Consider the following 25,653-nt stretch of genomic DNA (forward strand, 5'->3'; position numbering starts at 1 on the left):
GACCATATTTTATTTATTTGCAGGTCTGTACAGGTTCCAGTATGTTCAGTTCTCACGATCACTGTAAAAAACAATTCCAGTGTTCAACAGTACAACAAAGACGAGCCCTTGGACAATCACAACTGCAGTAAACTTTCATTATCTGCCAACACCTGAAATGTCGCACATCCACTCCAGCCAGTTATGCAGGTTGAGCTCTGTTCAGAGATGAGGGCTGTTTCCAGACTCATCAGTTTTATTATCTCAACACCTGCTGTTTTGCTCTTTAAACACATCTGAATAACCTGAGGTCTTTGTAATCACTCCAAGTTGTTTGTCAGCCTGACTTGATTATCTTCACTGTAAGCCAAAGCTAGAAAATCAACCTCAAACGTAAAAAACTATACACAAGTGGGAGGAAAAAAAAACATAAGTATGCACTGCATTTTAATATTTTATTGCAATTTATTCCTTTACAGTTGAACTGAAACTGGATAGTATAAAAAAAACTGACATTAACATACAGACAAGTTCAAACTCACTGATGAGGAAAAACAAACACACTGAAAATTTAAAACGTTCTTCTGGAGCTGAATTTTCCATCCCGGCATTTAAGACATGTCCGTCGAGCTGTCGTCTCTGAGAACATCCACAGTTCATGTTCCTGCCTTCACCTGAAGACAAGCAATGAAATACACAAACCTACAGCTAGTTCTTCCTGTTACAGTGATACCGGACGACAGGCAAAAAAGTTCACCAAAAGAAAAAGAAAGAGAGGGGACAATGTTTGAACAGCGTGTGCGCACCATGCTTGTGTGTGTGTCTGTGTGCACGTTCGCTTTTCTATCTACCACATGAGTGTTAAAACAAGAGTCCGAGTTCGCTGCATGCGTCGCCGTCGTCCTATGAGTCCTCATCGCCGTTCACGCTGTCGGCATCGTCGTCTCCCTCCACGTGCTCCCCTTCCTCCTCCTCTTCCTCCTCCTCCTCCTCCCCCCTCTCTTGACTCTTCACCTACACAGTTTGGGTGCAACAGATGGTTTAAAGCTGAAGTGCAGGAATTTTACACCTAAACTCACGTCCGCAACATTCAAGTACATGGACTCCATCAGCGCAAACGAACTCTTTGTAAACTGCCTGGCCCAAAAAAAAAAAGTCATCTGGATTTAACTAAGTAAATAGATAAGACCCTCCAAATGGATAATTACTGTTTGGGTGATTATGTTTCAGCTAGGAGCAAGTTATTTAACTATGACACAATGAGAAGCTGTCGTCATGGAAAAGATGTCAATCACTCTAAGAAGGGTCAAATTACTGGCCTGCATCAAGCAAAGAAAACTAAGGAGATTTCTGAAACTATTAAAATGAGGTTAAGAACCGTCCAACGCATTATTAAACCTGGAAGGATAGTGGTAAACTATAATCTTCCAGGAAGAAATGTGGCCAGAAAAAAACAAAACATGAATGATAGTCATCGGCAAGCACTTAAATGTTTGGTGAAATAAAAATACATAAATAAATCAACAGTACAAACTTAAGGTAATGTTCAACAGTGAATGTAAGGATTTCCACACACACAATGTAAAGGGAACTCAAAGGAGCATCAGAGTAAGAAGAGGGCCAGATGAAGTGATGCACTCATCATGGCCAGTAATTCAAATAAATTTTGGTTGACGACTAAATCGATGAACAGACATATATGTGAACTTAAACAAAAAAAATGTTTGTTTCATTTATATGCATCTGCATTTGTCATCTGTATATTATATTCACAGATTATTGCAAACAAAGTGCAGTTATCTTTAATATTTTAAGATTTTTTGTAAAAAGAAAAGAAAAGAAAAAGCACATTTAATGTTTTGAAAAGTGGTCTAGTTTGGGATGGCTACACCGTTTGCCGGTACCAGGACCATCGTAGCTAACATTAGCTCTGGTGCTAACAGCAACATGTTTTGCATTGAGGGGATACCGTCAGGCTTGAAGTGCTGCAGTGACCAGAAAACTCTTTCTTACACAATTTGCACACAACCACACTTTCATCCAAGTTGCCATTGCCAAGTTTTTTAAAAGAAAATTTTCTGCCTGACAAGCTCAATTTAGTCTCGTCTTCCTTCACTGTTGACCAAACTTTCTTGTGCACTGACATCACTCAGTGTGTCCTGTGTACCTTCTTCATGGTTAACAAACAGACTTTAGGTGCATTATCGCCACCTTCTGGACTGGAGTGTGCATCAGTGTTACCAGTGTGCCAGAAATTTGTGCACAAGTATGCTTGTCTTTTTTAGATCAGTCTTTGAAATTTGCCTTATATTTTTTCTCAATTTTTGTATAGTATTAACACTTATTTCTGCACTGTGACCGGCTGAGAGAAACCTCATTTTGTTTAACGGTTAACTACCTACAATGCTGAATGACTTGGTTCTCTAATTTCAATTAAGTTGAAATTAGAGAACCGAGAAAGATGCGATTAAATGCGTTATTTTTTTAACGTGTCATTTTTTTCTGTAATTAATCCACTGAAGTAAACTTGTTAAAGTCCCAGCCCCAAAAATTTGTGGAATAAAACCTGATTCTTTTAAAACCGTGATGCCATGAAAATAGTTAGAAAATCACCTCTCAGGGCCAACAACTGCTCAATTCACCAAATTAGCAATATATCTGCTTGTACTCACGTTGACACAAATTAATTGAGTCATTTATCACATTCATGAAGCCTGGAGCTTCCAATGTTTATAACCTGCAGTTTTTTCAAATTTGTTCTCACCTCTTCCTCCTCCAGCAGGTCTCCCTCCTCTCCTTCCTCTTCCTCCTCTTCTTCCTCCTCCTCTTCCTCCGAGTCATTCAAGTCCTGGCTCTCTCTGTCTCTCTTTACCCCATCATCCTTCTTGTTGCTCGGGTGAGGAGGTGAAGTTACCTCTCCCGGCTCTGTTTTTATGCTCTTAGCTTCTGCCAGACATGAAGGAACATTCATAAACAATCATATGCTCTATTTAATGAGGTTAAAGGATGCACTCGAGAAAGAAACTGCAGCTCTGAAGGTTTCTGCAGTTAAAGAGCAATAAAAGCAGGTCTAAATTCATAGTAGGATTCCAGCTTTGAGGTCATTCTGTACTATACAGCGTCCTACAGTTACATACTGTTGCATTTATCGGCTGCCATTACAAACATGCGATTTCCTTCTTACCCGACTTCTTGCTGTGGTCCTTCTCCATGCGCTCCAGGCTTTCCAGCAGGTCGTCCACTTTGCTTTTGATTTGGGTCAACTCGCGCTTGATGGTCTGCAGCTCGTCCGCTTTCACTGGAGAGAAAATGAAGGTAGGAGGTCAGCTATAAAGACATCTGAATGCTTTGTCTTCATACACATATTTTCCAAAACTAACCGATTCGTCAGCAAGTCATCGTCTTCCACATGTCGGAAAAAACAGGAAAATGCTCCTCACGACGGCTTTAAACTGCACATTTTGGTCAAAAACTCAAATTTTCAATATGACGGGCTCAGGAAGAAAACTATGACATCCTAATTCCGACATACAATTAAATGTGCAGCAGTTTTTTAAGGTTAACTTCATTTAGGTGTTACCTATTTGAGGATTTTGTCAGAATTGTTGCATTGCTTTCTTTTTATTATTGGGCATGCAATATCCAAAAACTAATTCACTGGTTTGAAGATAAACCAATAGCAAATAAAGCAGACTGGGTGCAATTGGAACTTTCATCATGCCAACACGACATGGGCTCAGTGATTTGTGCGGCCCTGCCCCTCCTTAGCAAAAATCTAAGTCCAAATACAATAGTTAATCATACAATAAGAATTTGGGCTCAGTTTAGAAAACATTTCGGGCTACAGAGACCTTCTATTTTTTTCACCTGTCAAGTCAAACCACATGTTCACCCCTTCCTGTACTGATCCTGCATTTAACCTATGGTCTAACAAAGGGATTAAGTCAATTTGTAATTTGTATACAGATGACATATTTATGTCTTTCTCGCAACTGTCCCAAACCTATGACTTGCCTAAGAACCATGTCTTCCGTTACTTACAAGTTAGGAGCTTTGTACAAAAAACTTTTAGCTCATTTCCAAATAAGCCTATAAAGTCGTGCATTGAAAATATTCTTGAATTGAATTCAGACAGGAAAGGACTAGTTGCCCATATCTACAATCTCATCCACAGTATTAATCCACGCTCCACTGAACACCTAAGGAAGGCCTGGGATTCAGACCTGGGAGTAGTTCTGAGAGTTGATCAGTGGGACTCCATCTTAAATTTGATACATACATCATCTACATCTGCCAAGCATGCTTTAATTCAACTGAAGGTGGTGTGCAGAGCTCACTTTACAAGGGCCAGGTTGGCGAAGATCTATCCAAACACTAATCCATTATGCCCCCGATGTAGAGGTCAGCCAGCAGACCTAATACACATGTTTTGGTTGTGTCCAAACCTTTCCACCTTTTGGGAAAGTATCTTCAAAGCTTTTAGTGAGATGTTTGGAACCAGCTAACTCCTGATCCAATCTGTGCCCTCTTTGGTCTGATGCCTGAGGAATCTCGAACTGCCTTACCAATTAAAGCTTGCGTTGTCATAGCTTTTACCACACTCCTTGTGAGGCATTTGATCCTTTTCAGATGGAAACAACAGGCTCCTCCATCTTTCTCTCACTGGATAAATGATGTCATGTACTTTTTAAAACTAGAGAAAATCAGCTGTACACTTAACCCTTTAAGCTTCAGTCAATTCCAGCCGTTTTCAGTACAAAAAAAATCGCTAATATTCTATTTAAAAAAAAAAAATGACAAAAATACAGGGAATATGGACGCACATCGCGAGGTGCATTTCCTTGAAAACGACCGATTCGTGGATTTTATACCGACTTCAGGACATGTTTTGGACAAAATAGTTTACTGGCTTGTGTTGTCTGGATGTAAAAGGTTGGATTATGGCCGTTTTTTGTGGAATCTTTTTTCTGTGTGTAATAATGAACCCGGAAATGTGAGTCGCGCTGTGTGCGTTGAAGCCGTGTATAGAGAACGGATGGATGAATATTTGTTTTTGTCGGACAAATGTGTTTTTCTCACCCGCTGTGGTAATCGCATCTGAAAGTGGTTTATACCGGCGGATTCATGAGAATCTAAGCTTTCCATCGGTGTATAGTGTTTGTATAATCGGGTTTGCAGCCGTCGGACATTCTTGAAATTCCTATGCAAATTAGTAGGTGTACCGCCGGCGGTACACCTACGACGCACTGAAGCGTAAAGGGTTAAAGGATCTTCTCAATCTTTTCTCAAAACATGGAGACCCTTTCTTGACTTTTATGACTCCTTGCAAGAGCCCCTTGACAATGAATAAGGTGAGATCTACTTATTTTATCTCAGCAGTGAGAACACCCCCCTCAGTTTTCCCCTTCCTCTTCTCTTCTGTCTTCCCTTTTATTTTCTCTCTCAAATTTATTTTTTAAATTTATCCATCTGGCATTTTAGCCGCTCTATTTTTGCTTTCTTTTCCTTAGTTGTGTTTTATTACTCCTCAAATGTGCTTTACATCATGTAAACCTAGGGGTGGGTGGGTAGCATAGAGGGATGGGAATGGTGAATTTATTATTTCCATTGTATTTGCTGAACAATGCTCTGCTACATTCCGGGGATGAGTGTATTAATTGAAGTGATTTGCATTTGTTCTGTCGTTTATGTCTTTATGGGAAAATAATTGTAAAAAACCAATAGAACATATTTACAAAAAAAAAAAAAAAAAAAAAAAAAGGATTTGTTGCACTGCTTTTGGGTCATTCCATCTGAAATCTCCACATTTTTAGAGCGACTTGTGTCTGATTTTCGTACTTTACTGATGTTTTGTACTGACTGACATGCAACTAAATATGGTTTTACTAGCTGACTTCTGCATTATCAATTTATTTGGTTAATCTGTGCTCAAAGATGCGCCTTGTCAATTTTTTTTGTTTGATCTACTTTGCAGATGCCGAATCAACAACAGGAGAAACTTCCTGAGTTACTGTTGTCCATGTGCAGAAAAATGTGCTGAAAGTGGACAAAGATGAGTAATTTTAACAAAAAAAAATAACACACACACGCGCATATATATATATATATATATATATATATATATATATGCGTGTGTGTGTGTGTGGTGTGTGTGTGTGTGTGTCTCTCTCAGGGTAGAGACTGCGATTTGGTAGAATTGGAGTCTCTACCAGTAGAGATTGCGATTGGAGTCTCTACCAGTAGAAACTCCAATTCAGTTCAAGTTGCATATTGGTGCAGCTCTGAACTAAAGTTACACTTCAGTTATAAACCAAAAATATCAATATTTAATGGCATTTCTGGTTTGCGTCCACTTGATTCTAGTATAATTGTTCTTGGTTATTGATAAGATAAATAGCATAATAGCACTATATGTTATTTCCAATAGGCGTGGTCTCACTGTATAATTCTTGAGCAGCTCACCTAGTTCAAAGTGAGGATGTTTAGATATCATAAGTAAAAGCCATTCATGGAATAATGTCACCACAACAGTTTGAAAGGAAACATCCGACACCTGCATATAGTGCTATTATGCAACTTGAACTGAATTGGAGTTTCTACTGGTAGAGATTACAATCGCAATCTCTACTGGTAGAAACTCCAATTCTACCAAATCGCAGTCTCTACCCTGACATATATACAGTGCCTTGTGAAAGTATTCGGCCCCCTTGAACTTTTCAACGTTTCGCCACATTTCAGTCTTCAAACATAAAGATATAAAATTTTAATTTTTGTCAAGAATCAACAACAAGTGGGACACAATCGTGAAGTGGAATGAAATTTATTGGATATTTTATACTTTAACAAATAAAAAACTGAAAAGTGGGGTGTGCAATATTATTCGGCCCCTTTACTTTCAGTGCAGCAAACTCACTCCAGAAGTTCAGTGAGGATCTCTGAATGATCCAATGTTGTCCTAAATGACTGATGATGATAAATAGAATCCACCTGTGTGTAATCAAGTCTCCGTATAAATCCACCTGCTCTGTGATAGTCTCAGGGTTCTGTTTAAAGTGCAGAGAGCATCATGAAGACCAAGGAACACACCAGGCAGGTCCGAGATACTGTTGTGGAGAAGTTTAAAGCCGGATTTGGACGCAAAAAGATTTCCCAAGCTTTAAACATCTCAAGGAGCACTGTGCAAGCAATCATATTGAAATGGAAGGAGTATCAGACCACTGCAAATCTACCAAGACCCGGCCGTCCCTCTAAACTTTCACCTGGAACAAGGAGAAGACTGATCAGAGATGCAGCCAAGAGGCCCATGATCACTCTGGATGAACTGCAGAGATCTACAGCTGAGGTGGGAGAGTCTGTCCATAGGACAACAATCAGTCGTACACTGCACAAATCTGGCCTTTATGGAAGAATGGCAAGAAGAAAGCCATTTCTCAAAGATATCCATCAAAAGTCTCGTTTGAAGTTTGCCACAAGCCACCTGGGAGACACACCAAACGTGGAAGAAGGTGCTCTGGTCAGATGAAACCAAAATCCAACTTTTTGGCCACAATGCAAAACGATATGTTTGGCGTGAAAGCAACACAGCTCATCACCCTGAACACACCATCCCCACTGTCAAACATGGTGGTGGCAGCCTCATGGTTTGGGCCTGCTTTTCTTCAGCAGGGACAGGGAAGATGGTTAAAATTGATGGGAAGATGAATGGAGCCAAATACAGGACCATTCTGGAAGAAAACCTGTTGGAGTCTGCAAAAGACCTGAGACTGGGACAGAGATTTATCTTCCAACAGGACAATGATCCAAAACATAAAGCCAAATCTACAATGGAATGGTTCACAAATAAACGTATCCAGGTGTTAGAATGGCCAAGTCAAAGTCCAGACCTGAATCCAATCGAGAATCTGTGGGCAGAGCTGAAGACTGCTGTTCACAAACGCTCTCCATCCAACCTCACTGAGCTCGAGCTGTTTTGCAAGGAAGAATGGGCATGAATTTCAGTCTCTCGATGTGTAAAACTGATAGAGACATACCCCAAGCGACTTGCAGCTGTAATTGCAGCAAAAGGTGGTGCTACAAAGTATTAATGCAAGGGGGCCGAATAATATTGCACGCCCCACTTTTCAGGTTTTTATTTGTTAAAAAAGTTTAAAATATCCAATAAATTTCGTTCCACTTCACGATTGTGTCCCACTTGTTGATTCTTGACAAAAAATTAAAATTTTATATATTTATGTTTGAAGCCTGAAATGTGGCGAAACGTTGAAAAGTTCAAGGGGGCCGAATACTTTCACAAGGCACTGTATATACACACACAACCAGGCAAAAGTTTGGACTCACCCTTAATTTTCCCGTATTTTTGTCAAAACAGCCCAATTAAGAGCTAACTTTAGCAATGTGTTATTTCTAATTATTGCAAGAACATTCATGAGTATGCTATGAACAAAATTTAATCAAGTATGGCACTCAAGTAGGGATATTTCTAAGCATTTATTAATGAAAGCATTACTAGAAGGTTTAGGTAGCAACATTACCCTATCTTTTGTTTGGTTAAAACACTTAAAATATCTTTACAAAGGGTTGCATGTCCCCAGTAATAACTATGCCGTCCCAATAGAATGTTTTTCACACCTTGATTCACAGTTCTTTACTCTGTTCACAAATATTTTGTGTTACCTTTTTGAGTTGATATTAAAAACTGACAATTTCTGGAAAGAAGAATGTCTTTAGCCAATTTGAAAATGATCTAAATCTGAAGCAGCACAAAAATGGCCAGAAAACCTCAGTTAAGCAAAGGAAAAAAGGATTTAAATTCAGGTTTTGAAAAAAGAAGGCTATTCTACAAGACAAATTGCTCAGAAAGTTAAAGTCTCACAAAGTAGAAAATTTTACAGATATTGTTTTAAATATCCAAAGTTTGGGACATAAAGCTTCAAGCAAATACAAAATGGTTGAGCAGAAAGCCCCTGATGATTGAGACAGAATAAGTACTACTGTGTCACAGATGGATTTATAACTTCATGAAGGAGGCGGAATTATGTGATGATCGGCGTTGGTTTGTCTGTCTCTGTCTGTTAGCAACATTACTCAAAAACAAACTAATAAATCTGGATGAAATTTGAATAAATTTTAGCAGTGATGCGGCTTATAGTCTGGATCCATGGACTTGTTAAAGATTTCTGTATCATTGCGAGATGGCGGCACATGTCACTGTAACTATGACAACAAGTGAATGCTACGTCAGCTGCCTGCTGACAATCACAATCATACTACAAATCCACTGCTGCAGACTTAATGGGACTTATTTGTCCAACATTATACAAGAAGCCATTAATGAAATTGTGGGGGTGTTTTTAAGTCCCATCAATTCTCGCCACCTGCTACATAACGTACACACACACACACACACATATATATATATATATATATATATATATATATATGCGTATAACACACGCCTGTGCTCAGCGCAACGTCCTTTTGTTTGTAGGCATATCTATACTAAATGGCCACATTCTATGGTGCCGTGATTTCTGCCACAAATTTTTTCAAAGTTTCAGTCACCGGAAACATTATGATTGAGCAGCTTTGGCGGAGTACTGCGCTCTCTGAATGCTTTTCTTGTTTCAGTTGAATGAAGAGAACTCGCAAAACAGGAATTTCATGGCTCAGGGTAACCACTGTGTTTCTGCTGTGTATATGACAATAAAGTTCTTGAGTTCTGAGTGCTTTTCTTGTGTTTGTGAATATTTTCCTGTGATCGGTTCTCAAGAAAGAACTATCTGATTAAATATTTATTCTGTATCCATCACATCTTCCAACATATTAAATGCACCTTTATCACTGTACTTCAACCATTTAACCACAAAGTAAAGACCAACCTCTTCAGAAGAGGATAAAGTGCATCTGGATCATTTATCAAATAAATTAATAAACATTTACTCAAACTAATCAATCAGTGCTCACAGTAAACATTTAATTACTGCCAGCCAGTGAGCGCTTCCCATATTTTCGTTCACACATTCAAACTGGTGTAGCTGCCTTCAAGCCAGTATTTAACACTTTCACTCAAGTGACTCAACAGAAAACCAGGCCAGTGTTGGAGACAGAGGACGAAGAGCGAGTTGGCATAAAGATCTGCAATGTGATATGGGCGAGAAAAGAATCTGACACTCCCAAGAGAAACAAGGTCAACATTTATCATCTAGAATGCAGTCGAAAAGTTCACATAAAGAAAGTTTGCACACACAACAGTCAACAGTGTTGGGCATGATACTTTTAAAAAATAATTAGTTATAGTTACGAGCTACTTCTCCCAAAAAGTAACCGAGTTAGTAACAGAATTACTCCACTATCAAAGTAGCCAGTTACCTGGGAAAGTAGCGATAGTGTTACTTTTCTTTTTTTTTTAACTTTAAATACATCTAATAATTTGGTTTATTTTCCCAAATAGATTTCACAAGCCAGTTGCATAAAGTTAGATATTCTAATTCTCCAAATTCCCTTTTCTTGGCATTCATCTTAGCTACTCGGCATCTATGTATTTAGAAAATTTCTTTCTGCATGGCGGACCGGCACCTTCTCTCTCCCGGTATTTTGCCAATGAGGGCTCCCGTTATCAAATGTTGATAATGCGAGCACGTTCTCAACAACATACCTGCCTATCATTCCGATCAGTTCAGTCTGTCTCAAAAGCTTTTGTGTAGCTGGAGCAGAAAAATCTAGCTTTTGCTGCTTTGACGGTGTGGCTCCGTGCCCTTTGTTAGCAAAGCAACAGTGTCAACAGTGTTTTTGGCCATTAGTTTTGTGAACATGCTTGTTCAGATTAGACTAAACATGTTTAGATTAGAGTTGCTTACAACGGACGTGGACAAACACTTCACTCTGGGACATACTGTAGGCTTCACATGTACGCTCTTGCCTATTGTCTGTACTTCCACTTTGAAAACGCCAACTTTTCCTCCAGACTCGCCACTGGTGCAGCTTACCTCTGCTAGTTTGGGTGTGTGTGTATAAACTGAACACTGCCTCCGATTGGCTGACCATGAAAGCACACTCTACCTTAGCCAATCATCACTTAACCCTCGCTACCCTAAAAATGCTCTGGAGCGGAAATCGTGTTGCGCCGCTGTAATCAAAACAAAGCAGGAAAATGAAGCGTCGAGGAGTCTCCCTTTAAACTTGTGCTCAAAGTGCAGATTTTGAACTTTCTACCAGTTTTTGAATCATTTTGATCGGCCAAGTAAAACCAGAGATATGATCAATAATTACCGCCACATTTTTCACCGAACTTCACCAGAGCTATTTCCAGCGTCTTTTATGCACGACGAAACTTTGAACTTTGGACAGAGTCCTCTCCGCTGAAAGCATCTGGTGAGAAACACAGACTCCTGGAGTGATGCTTGGTGTAGGAAGGAAAATGTGGACCACATTTTCACAAACCTGGCGTTCTCTGGAGTAAAAACGCGAACTAGATTTCCCCAAAGGTGACTAACAAACTTGGAACTGAGTGACAGAGACGCTCTGACGGGACCGGCCGCACAGACACGCCCCCAGTCTCTGTGTTCATAGTAAGAGAGTGGAATATTCTAGAAATACACAGAGGAGAGATGGCCAAAGTGCAGATTTGGAACTTTCTATCATTTTTTTTTTTGGGTCAGGGGATCGTTATAACTCTTTGGGAGAGCAGCACGTCCTTCACTGGCTTTGGCCACAGATCACTCTCTGCTCGACACCAAAGATGCACAGAAAATGAAGATTTTGTTTCAGATGTAATATATTACTACTACTACTACTGATGATAATAATAAAACAATAATAATAATAATTATAATAAAAATAATAATAAAACAACAACAACAACAACAATAATAATATTCATAATAAACATATTCTAGCAATGGAGAGCACCAGGACTCTGGATTCTCCCTATGGTCCTAAAGCCTGTTTCTATTGTTTTTGTCATTGTAGAGACTGTGTTGGACAGAAAAAGCTTTTTGGAATGGTACAAATTCATTTATGTAAAATTTTATTGTGACTCCTCATGATTTTGTAAATAGTTGTGCAAAAACGCCAAAAAAATTCCTGCATTTTAGTGCAAAAAGTGGTATATAACTGTGTTAACTGCTAAATTTGTACATTATTTTATGACAAACAATTTATATTTACATTATAAGTTCTGAAAAGGATTCACTACACATGTTTATGGTGTCCACAGCAAAAAAATCTAACTTTTTTCTACTCGGACTTTGTATTTTTTCTGCTATTTTAGGTCAAATGTGTTCATAAATTATATCAAAATGTATAAATAATTATAGAATCACACAGGTGAGGTTGTGCTGAAAAAGATACCAAGCAAAGCAAGATCAACAGCTTTTAAGGTGAAATATAAAGGTAAAATCAGAACTAGTCATAAACGGACCTCTTCCTCCCTAACCCCCCAAGGGCCCCGGTTGTCTTGTCCCTCCCTCACCAGGAAAAAATAAAAAATAAACAGCTTTGCAGCTCCTGTGGGTGAAAGCTAAGTCTGATAACAAGAGCTCCAATGAATAACTTTAGTTTATAACGCGCCCCATGTAATTATCGGTAACGGTGTTTTAACGATGGAAATAGTAATTAATTAGATTGTGACTGAAAAAAAATAATGCCATTAGTAACACTGTTTATTCGAACACCGTTATTCTCATTACTGACAGCCAAATGCACAAAGCTAACGCCACTTCATACACTTAAAATCAAACATTTGGTAAACCCCCATACCCCATAAAGTGACAATAGATGTGAACTGATCCCATTCTAATTTTTTTAATATTTCAGCTCGTGTTAAAGAGGGTTTGAACCTCTAGATAAGACAACAAAATATTTCTGACAGAGGAACAAAGGGTGAGGTCTTAGTTAATCGTTATTTGGGGTCTAAATCTGTGGTAGTTTTGTTCACTTCACAGTGCAAATAAAAAAATTACTCTTTAAAGCACAAATGTTCTTAAAAATTTGCAACATAAATGATTAGGGTTTAGTGCACTTAAATAACCCCAGCAGAGCTCTGTACTACGAAGCAGGATTTGAGATTATGAACACCTAACCTTCTCCAGAGCAATTATGTCCGAGATATTAGATCATGTATTAATATACCACCTACTGACCAATAAGTTCTCTTGAAAAATGGCATCACAAATCCTAAAGCGCAACTCAGTGTGTAGACAGTCAGAAGATCAGAGTTTTTAGAGCTACAAGGGATTTTAAAGCCAGTTCATAGATCTACCCACGTTCAGAGTGATGCAATCCTGAAACAGATTCAAACACTACTGTGTGTTCCAGATAATTATGCAAATGGAACAAAATTTTATACCGTGGTACAAATCAAAGCCTGCCAGTTACAAGAAGAGCATCATCTTCATCCAGGACAATGCGCCAAGTCATGCCTCCAAGTACACAAAAGAGTGGCTGGCCAAGAAGAATTTCAAGGACAAACGCCTAATGACATGGCCCCCTGCTTCACCAGATCTAAACCCAATAGAGAATCTTTGGGCAATTCTCAAACAGGAGTTGTACGCCAATAGCCACCACAAGGACAGTCTTTGGAGAGCAATATTGACCACAAGCAAGAACATTGACTCCAAAACCATCAAAAAGCTCACATGCTCAGTTGATTCTAGACTGGTTAAAGTATTGCAGAAGAAAGGTGGTTATATCAACATGTGATAAACACATTTTCAATTAAATATTGTTCAAAATTGTTATTTTTATTATACCATTGTTGAATATTGTTTTAAAAATAAAGATATCATGTTATATACTTGTTGGTATAAAATAAATGTGTTGTTTACTTTTAAAACTGAATTTTGTTTATTTTTATTTGACTTGCATAATTATCTGGAACAGTCATATTATAGAAAATTGGATTATTACACCTCTAAATAATAAAAAATATTCCAAAACTACCAAATAATGCTCACAATGGGCCTTTGCAATAGTAAAAAAGCAGATTTAGTAAAATTAAGCAAAAAGCCTCTTCACAATAACGAAAAATCACATTTGCATAATTATCTGGAACACACAGTAAAGCCCTTACAGGATTGGCAGTATGTCTACCTATCATTTTGAATTAGGCTTTATTAGTTCTTTACCTCCTCTATGACTGAGCAGCTGAAGGAAGACTAAAGGTTTCTTACACGCCATTAAAATGTGAGATTACTGCATTCATTGTCCACATCACCACAAAAACAGTTTTATGGCAGCTACAGATACAATCACTTAAGAAGCAGACATCGAAGTGGCACATTAATTTAACAGAATACACAGCTGTAGCTATAGTCAGATCTACTCGTGCCCTAATAATTTGGTAGTGATATCAATAAGTCTGTTAACTTACACAGTTTGCAGTTTGTTTTTGCAGCTTTCTTACCTGTTGTTGCGACTGCAGCTGTGATACTTTTAGCCTACGTTATGCGATTTCAGTCTTTTCATTAATCTGATAAACATTACTGTCCAAACATTTGGGGTCACTTAGAAATGTCCTTATTTTTGCAAGAAAAACTTTTTTTTCAATGAAGATTACACTAAATTAGTCAGAAATACAGTCTAGACATTGTTAATGTGGTAAATGAGTATTCTAGCTAGAAACAGCTGATTTTAATGGAATATCTACATAGGGGTACAGAGCTCAGTTTCCAGCAACCATCAATCCTGTGTTCTAATGCTACACTGTGTTAGCTAATCGTGTTGAAAAGCTAATTGATGATTAGAAAACTTTTGTGCAATTATGTTAGCACATGAATAAAAGTGTGAGTTTTCATAAAAAACATGACATTGTCTTGGTGACCCCAAACCTTTGAGCAGTAGTGTAATAGCTTGCAAGATATGCCTAGTGGCATATCTTGCAAGCTATTACAAGATATGTCTAAACCCAAACATTGACAAGTAGACTAGTCAATGTTTGGGTTTTGGTTCTATCCAGTTTCAAACACCCTGGTGGACTTAAAGAGTTGTTATCCAGCTTTGTAAGTTGGAAAGTTTAGTGAAGACAGTTAAAGAAAACCCCAGGGATGTGGAACTTGCTTCACAGTACAGGCTTTTGTCTTAGTAGCCATTTTTTTTAAAGACCTTACAAATTAACTGTTGATTTTCACCTCTTTATTGACCTAATTTCTAAAAAAAATTAAAAAAAAAACCCACATCTGTAAAGCTTCAGGTAATGTTGTACATGTTGCACGGAACAGCCCAGACACTCACTTGTTCTGGATGAGGAAGTTCTCTGGCTGCTCTTGGATGAGGAAGAGAAACTGCTCTTGGTTCTCCGGCTGCTTCCTCCGCTCAGACTGACCCGGGGACGTTTGGACGGGATCACGGCCCGCGACAGAGGGGGAGGAGGAGCAGGGACGCGGGACGGGTATGAGTACATTCTGGTATCAGACACAAGACGAAGACGTCATTAAAAACCTCAACACAAGTACTCTGTGGTGGGAATACAGCTGTGATGATTTAATGACTATCGATTTATACAGACATTACGTGCTACTGACAGTTCTAAAAGCAAAAAAAAACATTAGGACGTGTTTAGATAACATGTTTAAGTGCACTTATGGAAACTACTGAGTGACAGGTGGGAGAAAAATGTGATTAGTCATTCTGACAAAGGGCTTTTTTTTCCCCCCAGAGGTTTCACTCACCTGTCATAGTAATCTCTTTGAAAATCATAGTCGAGGTCAAATGAGGAACTGCTGTTCAGAGAGGAAAAAAAACAATAAGAGTTACTGTAAGGAAGCAATAAAACAACAGCTGCATTCTTTCCAGTGACTTATCCAGTAAGGTGACATTTATTTTCCATTTACGGTTCTTCATTATTGTCCAACCACATTCTTCTGTGGTATTTTTCTTGAGAGGCGCCTGCTTACAGGTGGAGCACTGACGAGACAACATCAGTGAAACTAACCTGTACATGTCTCCAGCAGAGCGCTTGGTGCTTTTTGATCTGTGTGGTTTCGGTTCACCTGCCAAGTTGATGTCTGAGGAAAGACAGGTGAAGGATTAATTAGACAGAGTGACGCACAAACCGTCTAATTTAGTTCATGGCACTGTGAGAGACGCTTAGCAAAACCAAACATGATTTACCTTTAAGTCGAACATCAAAAGTATGCTAGGACCGGCCCGAATAGCGATTTCTGGGCTCCGGATATTTGGCCCCGATTAATGATGACACTCACATGATCAATTGTAAATCATGCCAACTATCTCTCCATGAATCAGCACAAGAGCCCAATGCGCTGGCACTGTTCCACTTAAACGAACCACCACATTATTTAGGCGCACCCTGATTTTACCTTTGTCTGTCCCCATACACATTCACAATTTCTTAACCTCCAATGTAAATGATTGTAGAGAGAATAAAGGGAGCAGATGACTGCTTTTGTTATTTTTCGTAAGGATGATCTGGAATTTAGAGCAAAGGTAGCTGTCATCACCCAGAGATGAACACAGATCTGTTAAATGTGAAGAACATTAGGGCAACCAATTTTTTAAAAACAATAATACTCAGAACTTTAGTTGCTCTCTGGAACCCTGAAAATAATCCCCATCACATATTACAGATGCATGTGATTGACAAATGTGCTGTTCCTTATGATATAATACTGTCAAAATTAATTCATTTCAACTAGCAGTGGAAGCCTCTCATTTTGAATTTTAAATCATAATGAAAACACGGTTGGTACTTAAGATGATGAACCTTCATGCCTTCAATTTTCTCTGTCAACTGATTGAATTTTCATCAGAATATCATCAATCTCACAGCTGTCACTAATCTCAGGGCTTAAAGTGAGAAAAAATCCAGAGCCTGAACTTCTAAGATCCAATTTATAATGTCAATAAACGTATTTAAATGTGTTTTAAAACTCACTAAAACACAATATATATGAGATTCTATTAATTCAGAGCAAATATGAGGTCATCTGGTGGAAATAATGCCCATTATGATCCCACTATTTTATTGTTGCTCAAATGTAAAACCTTACTTGGCGAAAACTTAACGCATTTTCAAAAGTGCCCCAAGTCTGATTTTTTTTGTGTTGATGTTTCAATACCACATCACTATAATTGCAAAGATTTATTTTAGTGTAAAGGGGAAAAAAATCATGAAAATCAAGTACATGTATGATTAATAACTTTTAATAATTTTTATCTCTTCAGTAGATTTGACAAGAACTCAAAACAACACCAACCACAACAGAACTGCTACTTTACTATGCTGCTTTCCTTCATAAGGCACAATTTTTACTTACAACATTATCTCAAGTGTCAGTCTCAAAAGAATATTAAGTGCTTGGAGAATACTGTTGGAAAAATTCATTTCTTTTTTGCTTTGTGAATTTTCTGAACATTTTCTTTTTAACATGTTGTTCAAAATGTTGTTTGTTGAAATAAACTGCAAAACACAGACAACAGAATTAACTTGTTTAACCCTATAAGCTTCAGTCAATTCCAGCCATTTTCAGTACAAAAAAATCGCTAATATTGTATTTTTAAATAAAAAAAAATGACGAAAAATACAGGGAATATTGGACGCGCATCGCGAGGTGCATTTCCTTGAAAACGACCTATTCGTGGATTTTATACGACTTCAGGACATGTTTTGGATAAAATAGTTTACTGGCTTGTGTCGTCTGGATGTCCAAGGTTGGATTATGGCTGTTTTTTGTGGAATATTTTCATCTGTGTGTAATAATGAACCCGGAAATGTGAGTCACGCTGTGTGCGTTGAAGCCGTGTATAGAGAACGGATGGATGAATATTCGTTTTTCTCACCCGCTGTGGTAATCACATCTGAAAGTGGTTTATACCGGCGGATTCATGAGAATCTAAGCTTTCCATCGGCGTATAGTGTTTGTATAATCGCGTTTGCAGCCGTCGGACATTCTTGAAATTCCTATGCAAATTAGTAGGTGTACCGCCGGCAGTACGCTTAAGTTTAACGGGTTAATATTCTCTGGAACACTACAAGAGAATAAACTGTCATATGTCACTTGCTATACCAACTTTGTATTTAAGCAGGTAATAAAAGTACTAGTATTAACTCTTAAATGCAATTTTAGTTATTGCCTCACAATATAAGATACCTCTGAATAAGTTGATCATGACGCTGACTCTCTCAAACTCTGTAACTCGCAAAGAAATTCGGGCCTTCCTGATCTGGTTTATCTGGGTCCTGGCGGCAATGGACTGCTCATGCTGAAGAACTTCTACTCTGGCCTTTTCCTCTGGAGTCAGCCCATTTCTCATGAAGATCTGATTAAGAAGCCCTCTGTAGCACATAACCACACATACGCATGTTAGTAACTGCTCATTTGATACACCTCAATAATCTGTGTGATTAGTTTAAATCATTTGACTTTCAATTTGAACTGACACACATTTTGTTTGTTTTTGGTAAGGGAAAAAAATGTATTCACTGTATAATTTGTTCAGTTGGCTTTCAATTTAAATGTTTCTATTTTTTATCTATATTTTGGGAAGAAAAAACGGTGAAAAGCAGGCTAAGAACATTCTTATTTAACTATCTATCCGTTATTCATTTCACACAACCCATACGTTCGTTCTGTTCTTATAATATTTGTTTAAGATTGGAGATTTTTTGTTTGTGGCAAGACATCATTCAGATGCATAAGGTCACAAAATCTGCTGAGAGCTATTTAACTCATTATTACAAGCATCCTATATGTCCTCAAATAAAAAAGGTTAATATCACCTAAGCTACATTCAGTTTGTGCATATTTAACTAAACAGATGTTCTGAGTAGAATAATGGGACAAATCCGTATGGCTTGATCTTTGATTTTTTTCCTTTCAAAATAAAATCCAGCAAACTAAAGAGCTGTTTCCTTTTTTCCTTTTGCCATTATAAAAACACATAGAAAATGTTTAAAGATTAAGAAATCAAAGAAAATCAACAACTTCTGTTATTGTTACTTTTTTTTTAACTCAATACCTAAGCCCGTTTGTTTTTATTTTGTGCCAAAACCTTGGGGACTGTGGGGCGTGCACGCACATCGCCACTGAGGCGTGTATTCCTGCAGTTCTCCACAGCACGCACTTACGCCAATGGGGCGAGTCAACACACCGCGGCTCAGGGATCGCAGCAGCGGCTGCTCTCTTTGTTAATCAGCAGAGACACATCCTCTCTCCTCTGTCACACAAAGTCTGAGCAAACTTTAGTATCTGCGTCTTTGGGCTAAACACAAGCTCCAACACTATTGACCAGTGATCAGCTGCTCGATTCTTCACCGCAACACTCACAGATTGGAGCTCCGTGCGCTCTGGACAGACCAGGCAGCCACAGGGCTGGGACATGCAGAATGGGTATACAGTCCAAGCAGAAATAAAATAAATAATATGCAATATATATCAATCTGTTTCCAGCAATTCCCTTTCAATATAATGACAAAAAACACCTACAAATATTGCAAATTTGGATTTTGTTTGTGGGATACTGTTATTTCTTATCAGTGGCTCAGCAGCACTGACGATGCCGAACCAAGAGAGCGCAGCATATCGTGCGCCCAGCAGTCGATGCGCACTCGCAGTTAGAAAACTGTAACTGGATAAAAGTTCTATCAGAAAGTCGCATGCCTGGACAGAAGGTGTATATTTTTTAATGTAGGATTTGGAGTTTGATTGATTAAAGCGGAGCAACTGAATGCACAATGACGCACATGCTTGGAGCCTTCGGGACGGAGATGGATGAAATTTTTTTAAATGGTACACTTCCATGCGCCGGAAATCCGGCACGGCGCTGGAAAACTTTAAGCCCTATAATCTATATTTCGGTTCATCTCCTGAAGGTGCGCCGCGATCATATACGATGACGCCACCTACAGCAACGATACGGTTCCCAAGACAATGGAACAATGATTACAGAGAGCATTAAAGGTCAGAGCAGGGTAGTTTCGCTCTTCCTTATCTTGATCTTCCCGCTTTGGTTCTTGTAACATTACAAACAGGATAAACCAGTTTTGCTGTACAAGTGTCGAGGTAACACATGAAGTGGAGCATCGAATTCACATCGTTATTTAACCACAAACTTAAAACACTGAAGTTTGTGTTCAAGGATGTGGTTGATAGTACAGTACGGTCGCGAGGGGAACTAATTGAAGTCCATCTTGTAGGAGTGTAATAAACAGACCTTTAAACTTGAAGTTCAAAGGTCGAATCCTCACCAAGTACTTGTCCGACAATCATCCTCCCGTCCTCGCTGCCGACAGCAGCTCGGGCGTTCCTCTCATTGGCGTACTGAACAAAGGCGTATCCCTTGTGGACAGAGCAGCCAACGATCTTGCCATATTTGGAGAAGATGGCCTCGACATCAGCCTTCGTGACCAGCAGAGTGTTGAGGTTCCCAATGAAGACACGGGAGTTGAGGGAGCGTGGGTCAGTCTTGTTGGTGACGTTGCTGCTCGCCATCAGGCTGGAGGATGAGGGTGAACGACTGGCAGAAAAGACACACATAGTCACAGATTTAGAGGAAATTGTCACTGTTTTGAACTGCTCCTGCCATTAGAAACTGTAGATTCTACGATTTTAGAGATTGTGAATCAGGACGACGGCATACATGACCAGCAGGGTTTCCTGGGAAATAAAGGTTGAAACAAAAACAGATTTGGAGAGTATGGCAGGAAGTTATGGCTTATTCTTTTTGTATTTGCAAAATTGCTGTTATTCTGATGCTTAAATTTTTGTCAGCCTTTCTTTGGTTAATATTTAAAGGCTGTATTATTTCCTCCATGTTAAAAAAAAAACCTTCATCACTGTAAAAATTAAAAAAAACACACTGAAAAATAGCATTCAGATCACATTAGAAGCCTGCAAAGCCTTCAAAAATGACTCATGCTCATTAGAAAACATCGTATTTCAAACCAAAATAGTAAAACAAAAACTGTATTCACAAAGAGTTGAATGTAGAGTAGCAGATAAACCTCTAAATTCAGGAAAAGAAAAAAAAACGTCTTTTTTGTCAGTTCCAGTAAATAAGAGGTAACGTCCAACAAATGCTAATGCAGCTTTCCTATGTGGTTTATACATTAGCGTGATGTAAAACAAAAGCATCTGAGAAATGTTCATCATCCGTCTTGATTAACTTGATGCAAAGAATGAGGGTGGGGACATCTTTGTGTGAGGCACTGCTGATTATAAGTGGCTGCTGTTGGTCGATTCATTCATGCAAAGTGTCGAAACACAACCATTGAGCCATTTCTCAGAGGTATTCATCTGAAGATGCAGAATGAGGCGTTTTCATGGACAAAAAAAAAAAAAAACCCAAAACAAAACGTGTTTATCTTCTTCTAATCCTCTAGACATCAGGCAGATATTCAAAGGATTTGGGAACAGCACATGGGTGCTGTACAAACAAAGGCCTTCTAAAAGTGGCATTTATAACACAAAATTCTAATTTTCTCATGCTTGAGCCTGATGCGCTCAGAGTTTAGAGCTGGTAGATAAAACAAGCAAAAAAATTGCAGCACTTTACATCCTCATCTCAGAACTGATTATGTGATAATTTAAGCAAGTCTGTTGGTGCTTTATTAAGGTGATCAATTTTCTTCTCATTTTGCACTTACATACATTCAAAAATCTGTATTATTTATCATGCATCATTGCTAGCAACAGAGCACAACATTTAAGCTCCACAATGCAACTTCAGTCCTATAGGTGATCCAGTCTCATTAAATCTTGTATAAAGACACTAAATTTCTGACAAGAAAAGCTATCCATCCATCTTCATCAATAAAGAACTAATAATACCATGTTTAGTTGGAACGTCAAGGCTACAAATGGAGGTTCTTGTAGTGTCCTATAGATGACAGATCCTGAGATCCGTATGTTCACTAAACGGGATAAATAACTAGTCTAAGACAACAAAGGGTGTGAATCCCAGAGCCTTGAGGTGTGAGGTAAACATGAAAACAGCATCAACAGTAGCCCCCCGGCTGACATGGGGGGCTGTAACATTCATCACTCACTCCATAGCGTCTGTGTGCAGGGATGTCGTCTGCCTGATGTGTGACACTGGGGGCTGGTTTCAGTTTGGGCTGGTGTCTCGACCTTCACCTTCGCCCCTCACGATTTATACTGAGGTGACAGAAAACACACCTCAGTCAAGCTGAGCAGTTATCGTGTACCATCTTACCTGGTCAAAGTGTGTGCAGGAGTAAGTGACGAGGCAAACACAGTAACAGTGACTCCAAAAAAAACAACAAAAAAAACCCAACTCATCGCAGGTAGCCACTTTGGGACTACAACTAGACCCTAACACGTGTGAAAATGCATTAGTTTTAACATAAATCATGTGGAAGAGTAAATGACAGCTTCAAGTTTAAAACAAAACTAACTGTTGGACCGAAAACAGAACAATTACATTTATATCAATCAATTTTTTTTTTTAAATGCAGTGGTTTAGCCCCAGTGGGTCTACATGTGTTTTGTGTGTGGAGCAGCTCAACAACACAGCTGAGGCCCTTTTGACAGTAACATCTGCAAAATTCAACCTTTTAATGAGGATACGTCAAACCATGATGATAACCAAGCTGTCAGACTGTCAATAGACTGGGGCGTCTCCACAAGTACAACTAGCTGAGCAACATTACTAAAGTACACTCAATAAACAACTCATGCGGGAGCTTTTGCAATCATGGGTAGTCCCATTTATTTAAGCTTTGAACATGGAAGGGTGCCAGTTTGACATGAGATGTTATAATGACCAGGAATTACTGCCTTCATATATGAAAATTACCTATAATTTGAAGAGGGACATGATACTAAAAATATGTGCGTTTATCTTCATCACCATCATCGTGAACTAGATAGCTCTGGAGCATAGATTTTCCATCTTCATATAAGCAGCATGGAAAACTTAAAAAGCAATTAACCCTCAATGTGACAAATACCAGGAAGCAGAACTACTATTTACATAAGTACAGAGCTGTAGGAAATCATCATTTAATTGCAAACTTAACCAGTTTGAGGTTGTTTAAAAAAAAAAAAAAGCAGAACTTTTTTTTATCCCAGCTTCAAAGATTTGAGCATTTCTGGTTTTATTACTCCTTATGGAGAGTAAATAAGACATTTAAAAATGTCATATTGGATTTTGGCAAAACACTTTTTGATCAACATTTTCTAGCAACACCAAATTTGTATGTTCATTGAGAAAATAATCAACACTGAAAATAAAAATTTGATCCACAGATATATAGGACAGCTCCTCTAAGTCTTGCAAATTTATTAGCAATTTTTATTAATATAATACAATAAAATATTTCTCTAATTTGTGTATGTCTCTAATAAATACACTAAATGATGCTTTGAAGTGAAAGTGAATTCATGAGTTGACTCTGATACACATAAACAACCATAAAACTCTTTTAGATAACATGTTTAATTAATCAAATGTGCATTTGTAACGGTATGTAACAGAACTGAGGCCACTGGCAGTCCAAAGCTTTCAAAGTCAGAAAAATTATCTTCATCATAGAAGGAGAAAAAACAACTGGGAAAAACGTCTACTCCACCAAAAAGAAAAAGAAAAAAACCCTGCCCGAGCCAGTTAAGCAAAGTCTGGAGATGAACAAAAATTATCTAAACCATCCGCAGCACACCAGCCTGGACCCCGACAGCGCTACCACCAGGCTGCAGTGTGAAATACAGGCCCTGCGCTAGCCTGGGGGCTTAAAGCCGGCTAGCATGGCTGTCGTTAGCCAACCACCAATTTGAAAAGCATGAAAAAGACATCCATAAAACCAGTTCGTGTGGTTGCAAAAACCAAACCCTGCAAAATTCATATACACGTGAAGTCGATAATCCGTAGTAAATCACTGATCAGGATGAAGCTGCGGCTATTAAACCAACGGAGTTAGCTGGGGCTAACGTTAGCTGGCCGGCTGGCTGAAAAGCGTGCCAAAAACACATCAGTCCAGTCAAAGAAAAGTCTTCACAATAAACGCTACAAAAACAAAGGTACACAAACTTGCAAAAAAAGATGAAGCTGTTGCTACGGTGCATCCAAAGCGTCGTGTTTCTGAAAGCCACATTCAGCGATTTTTTTTTTTTTGGGGGGGGGGGGGGGGGGGTGATGAGCGTCTCCAAGATAGCTAAGCTACCAAGCTAGCTAGCCCGCTCGCCAGCGCATTACGTCCATTCGCAAAAAAGAAAAAGCACCGGAGGAAAAAATCCAAAAACAAAAGAAAAAGGAATGAAAAATGTCTGGGAACAAAATACTCACCACGACCTTAACGAGCAAAATGTCTTGGTTTCAGGAAAAGCGCTCAAATTGTTACTTAGGTCGTCCGGTTGGAACACAAGCTGTTCGCCCCCGTGAACAGAGAGCTAGCTTTCTTCTAGCCGCCGAGCTAATGTAACGGGCGATGGCGCAGTGGCAGCGGAGGTGCTGGTTTTGTACTACAGCGCTGTCTGGACGGGCGGAGTCAATATCTTTTCCCTTATATACAGGACACCGCCAGATCGGGAATACGCTGGTATTTAAAACATACTGGCGTGTTGTCTTTGAAAACCAGTACGTCCCCCTTCACAGTAAAGCCTGACAAGATTTCGGCTGTGATTCGTATTATTCTTGCTTTTAACGTTACTTTCAAAAAACAAGCGAACACGTTTTTTAAGCAGTCGTGAATTAACACTTTTAAAGCACCCCTTTGCCAAACCGATTAAAATACGAATATGTTGCAAATTTTTAAAAAGGCAAGTTTATTTCTCTTTGCATATCATTTATGCAGAAATTAACATGTTTTAAGGAGCCACTGATGAATGCTCTAAATAAATGTATGTAGGTTTTTGTTCAGTTGATCACACATTAGTGCTTAGATTTGTTGTAGCTAGTGATTTAATATCAATCACCCTAATATGAGTTATTTTTGTAGCTGTGATTAATTTACATGTTTACGCTTTTTTCTGTCATTTTCACAAATGTTTACACTAGCCACACAGACTGTACTTTTCCAGAAAACGTCAATTTAACAAAGAAAGAAAGAAAGATAGAGAGAAAACACCTGTAAGATGGCAACATTACAGAAGCTTTATGGATTTACCTGCCTAGAATTCAGCCTTTATTTCTGTATAAAAAGAATCCATGTGTTCTCACAGCCTCTTCACTTTGTGATTCACTAAACAGTGTTTTTTTATACTAAAGTCTTCCCTACAAAGACTAAAAACATTTTTAGAGGCCAGAAGAGGTAAAAAAATATCAGTATTTTAATATAACAGGAAACAAAAAGATCAGACACTAGTCTAAAAACATTTGATATTGTGCAATTTTTTTTATCACAGTTGAGTTTTTAAAATCTTACTAAAGACTATTATCCATCCATCCATCCATTTTCCTCCACTTATCCGGGGCCGGGTCGCGGGGGCAGCAGGCGAAGCAGGTCGTTCCAAACGTCCCTCCCCCCAGCGACACTTTCCAGCTCTTCCTGGGGGATCCCGAGGCGTTCCCAGGCCAGACGAGATATATAATCTCTCCAGCGAGTTCTGGGTCTGCCCCGGGGTCTCCTCCCAGACGGACGTGCTCGGAAAACCTCTAGAGGAAGTCTCCCCGGAGGCATCCGAATCAGGTGGCCAAACCACCTCAACTGGCTCCTTTCGATGCGAAGGAGCAGCGGCTCTACTCTGAGCTCCCTCCGGATGT

General features: G+C 38.8%; 1 protein-coding gene across 5 annotated transcripts; it reads right to left on the minus strand.

Annotated features, from left to right (window-relative positions):
- Positions 1-420: 420 nt before the first annotated feature.
- LOC110967258 (heterogeneous nuclear ribonucleoprotein C) lies at positions 421-24,387 on the minus strand. 5 transcript variants are annotated; one of them, XM_051953418.1, is made up of 9 exons: positions 24,238-24,387; positions 21,983-22,091; positions 20,183-20,451; positions 15,908-15,980; positions 15,645-15,692; positions 15,208-15,377; positions 3,164-3,277; positions 2,744-2,922; positions 421-993 (listed from the first exon to the last, which is right to left on the minus strand). In XM_051953418.1, exons 2-9 carry the CDS (start codon positions 21,985-21,987, stop codon positions 883-885), a joined length of 969 nt encoding a protein of 322 aa, XP_051809378.1. In that variant the 5' UTR covers positions 21,988-22,091; positions 24,238-24,387; the 3' UTR covers positions 421-882. The 5 variants fall into 5 exon arrangements, with proteins under 5 accessions (XP_051809378.1, XP_051809377.1, XP_051809376.1 ...); XM_051953417.1 differs by having other exon boundaries at positions 2,744-2,925; XM_051953416.1 differs by having other exon boundaries at positions 15,645-15,695.
- Between the last annotated feature and the right edge of the window lie 1,266 nt (positions 24,388-25,653).

Source organism: Acanthochromis polyacanthus, chromosome 9 (assembly GCF_021347895.1).
Source record: "Acanthochromis polyacanthus isolate Apoly-LR-REF ecotype Palm Island chromosome 9, KAUST_Apoly_ChrSc, whole genome shotgun sequence".
NCBI lineage: Eukaryota > Metazoa > Chordata > Actinopteri > Pomacentridae > Acanthochromis > Acanthochromis polyacanthus.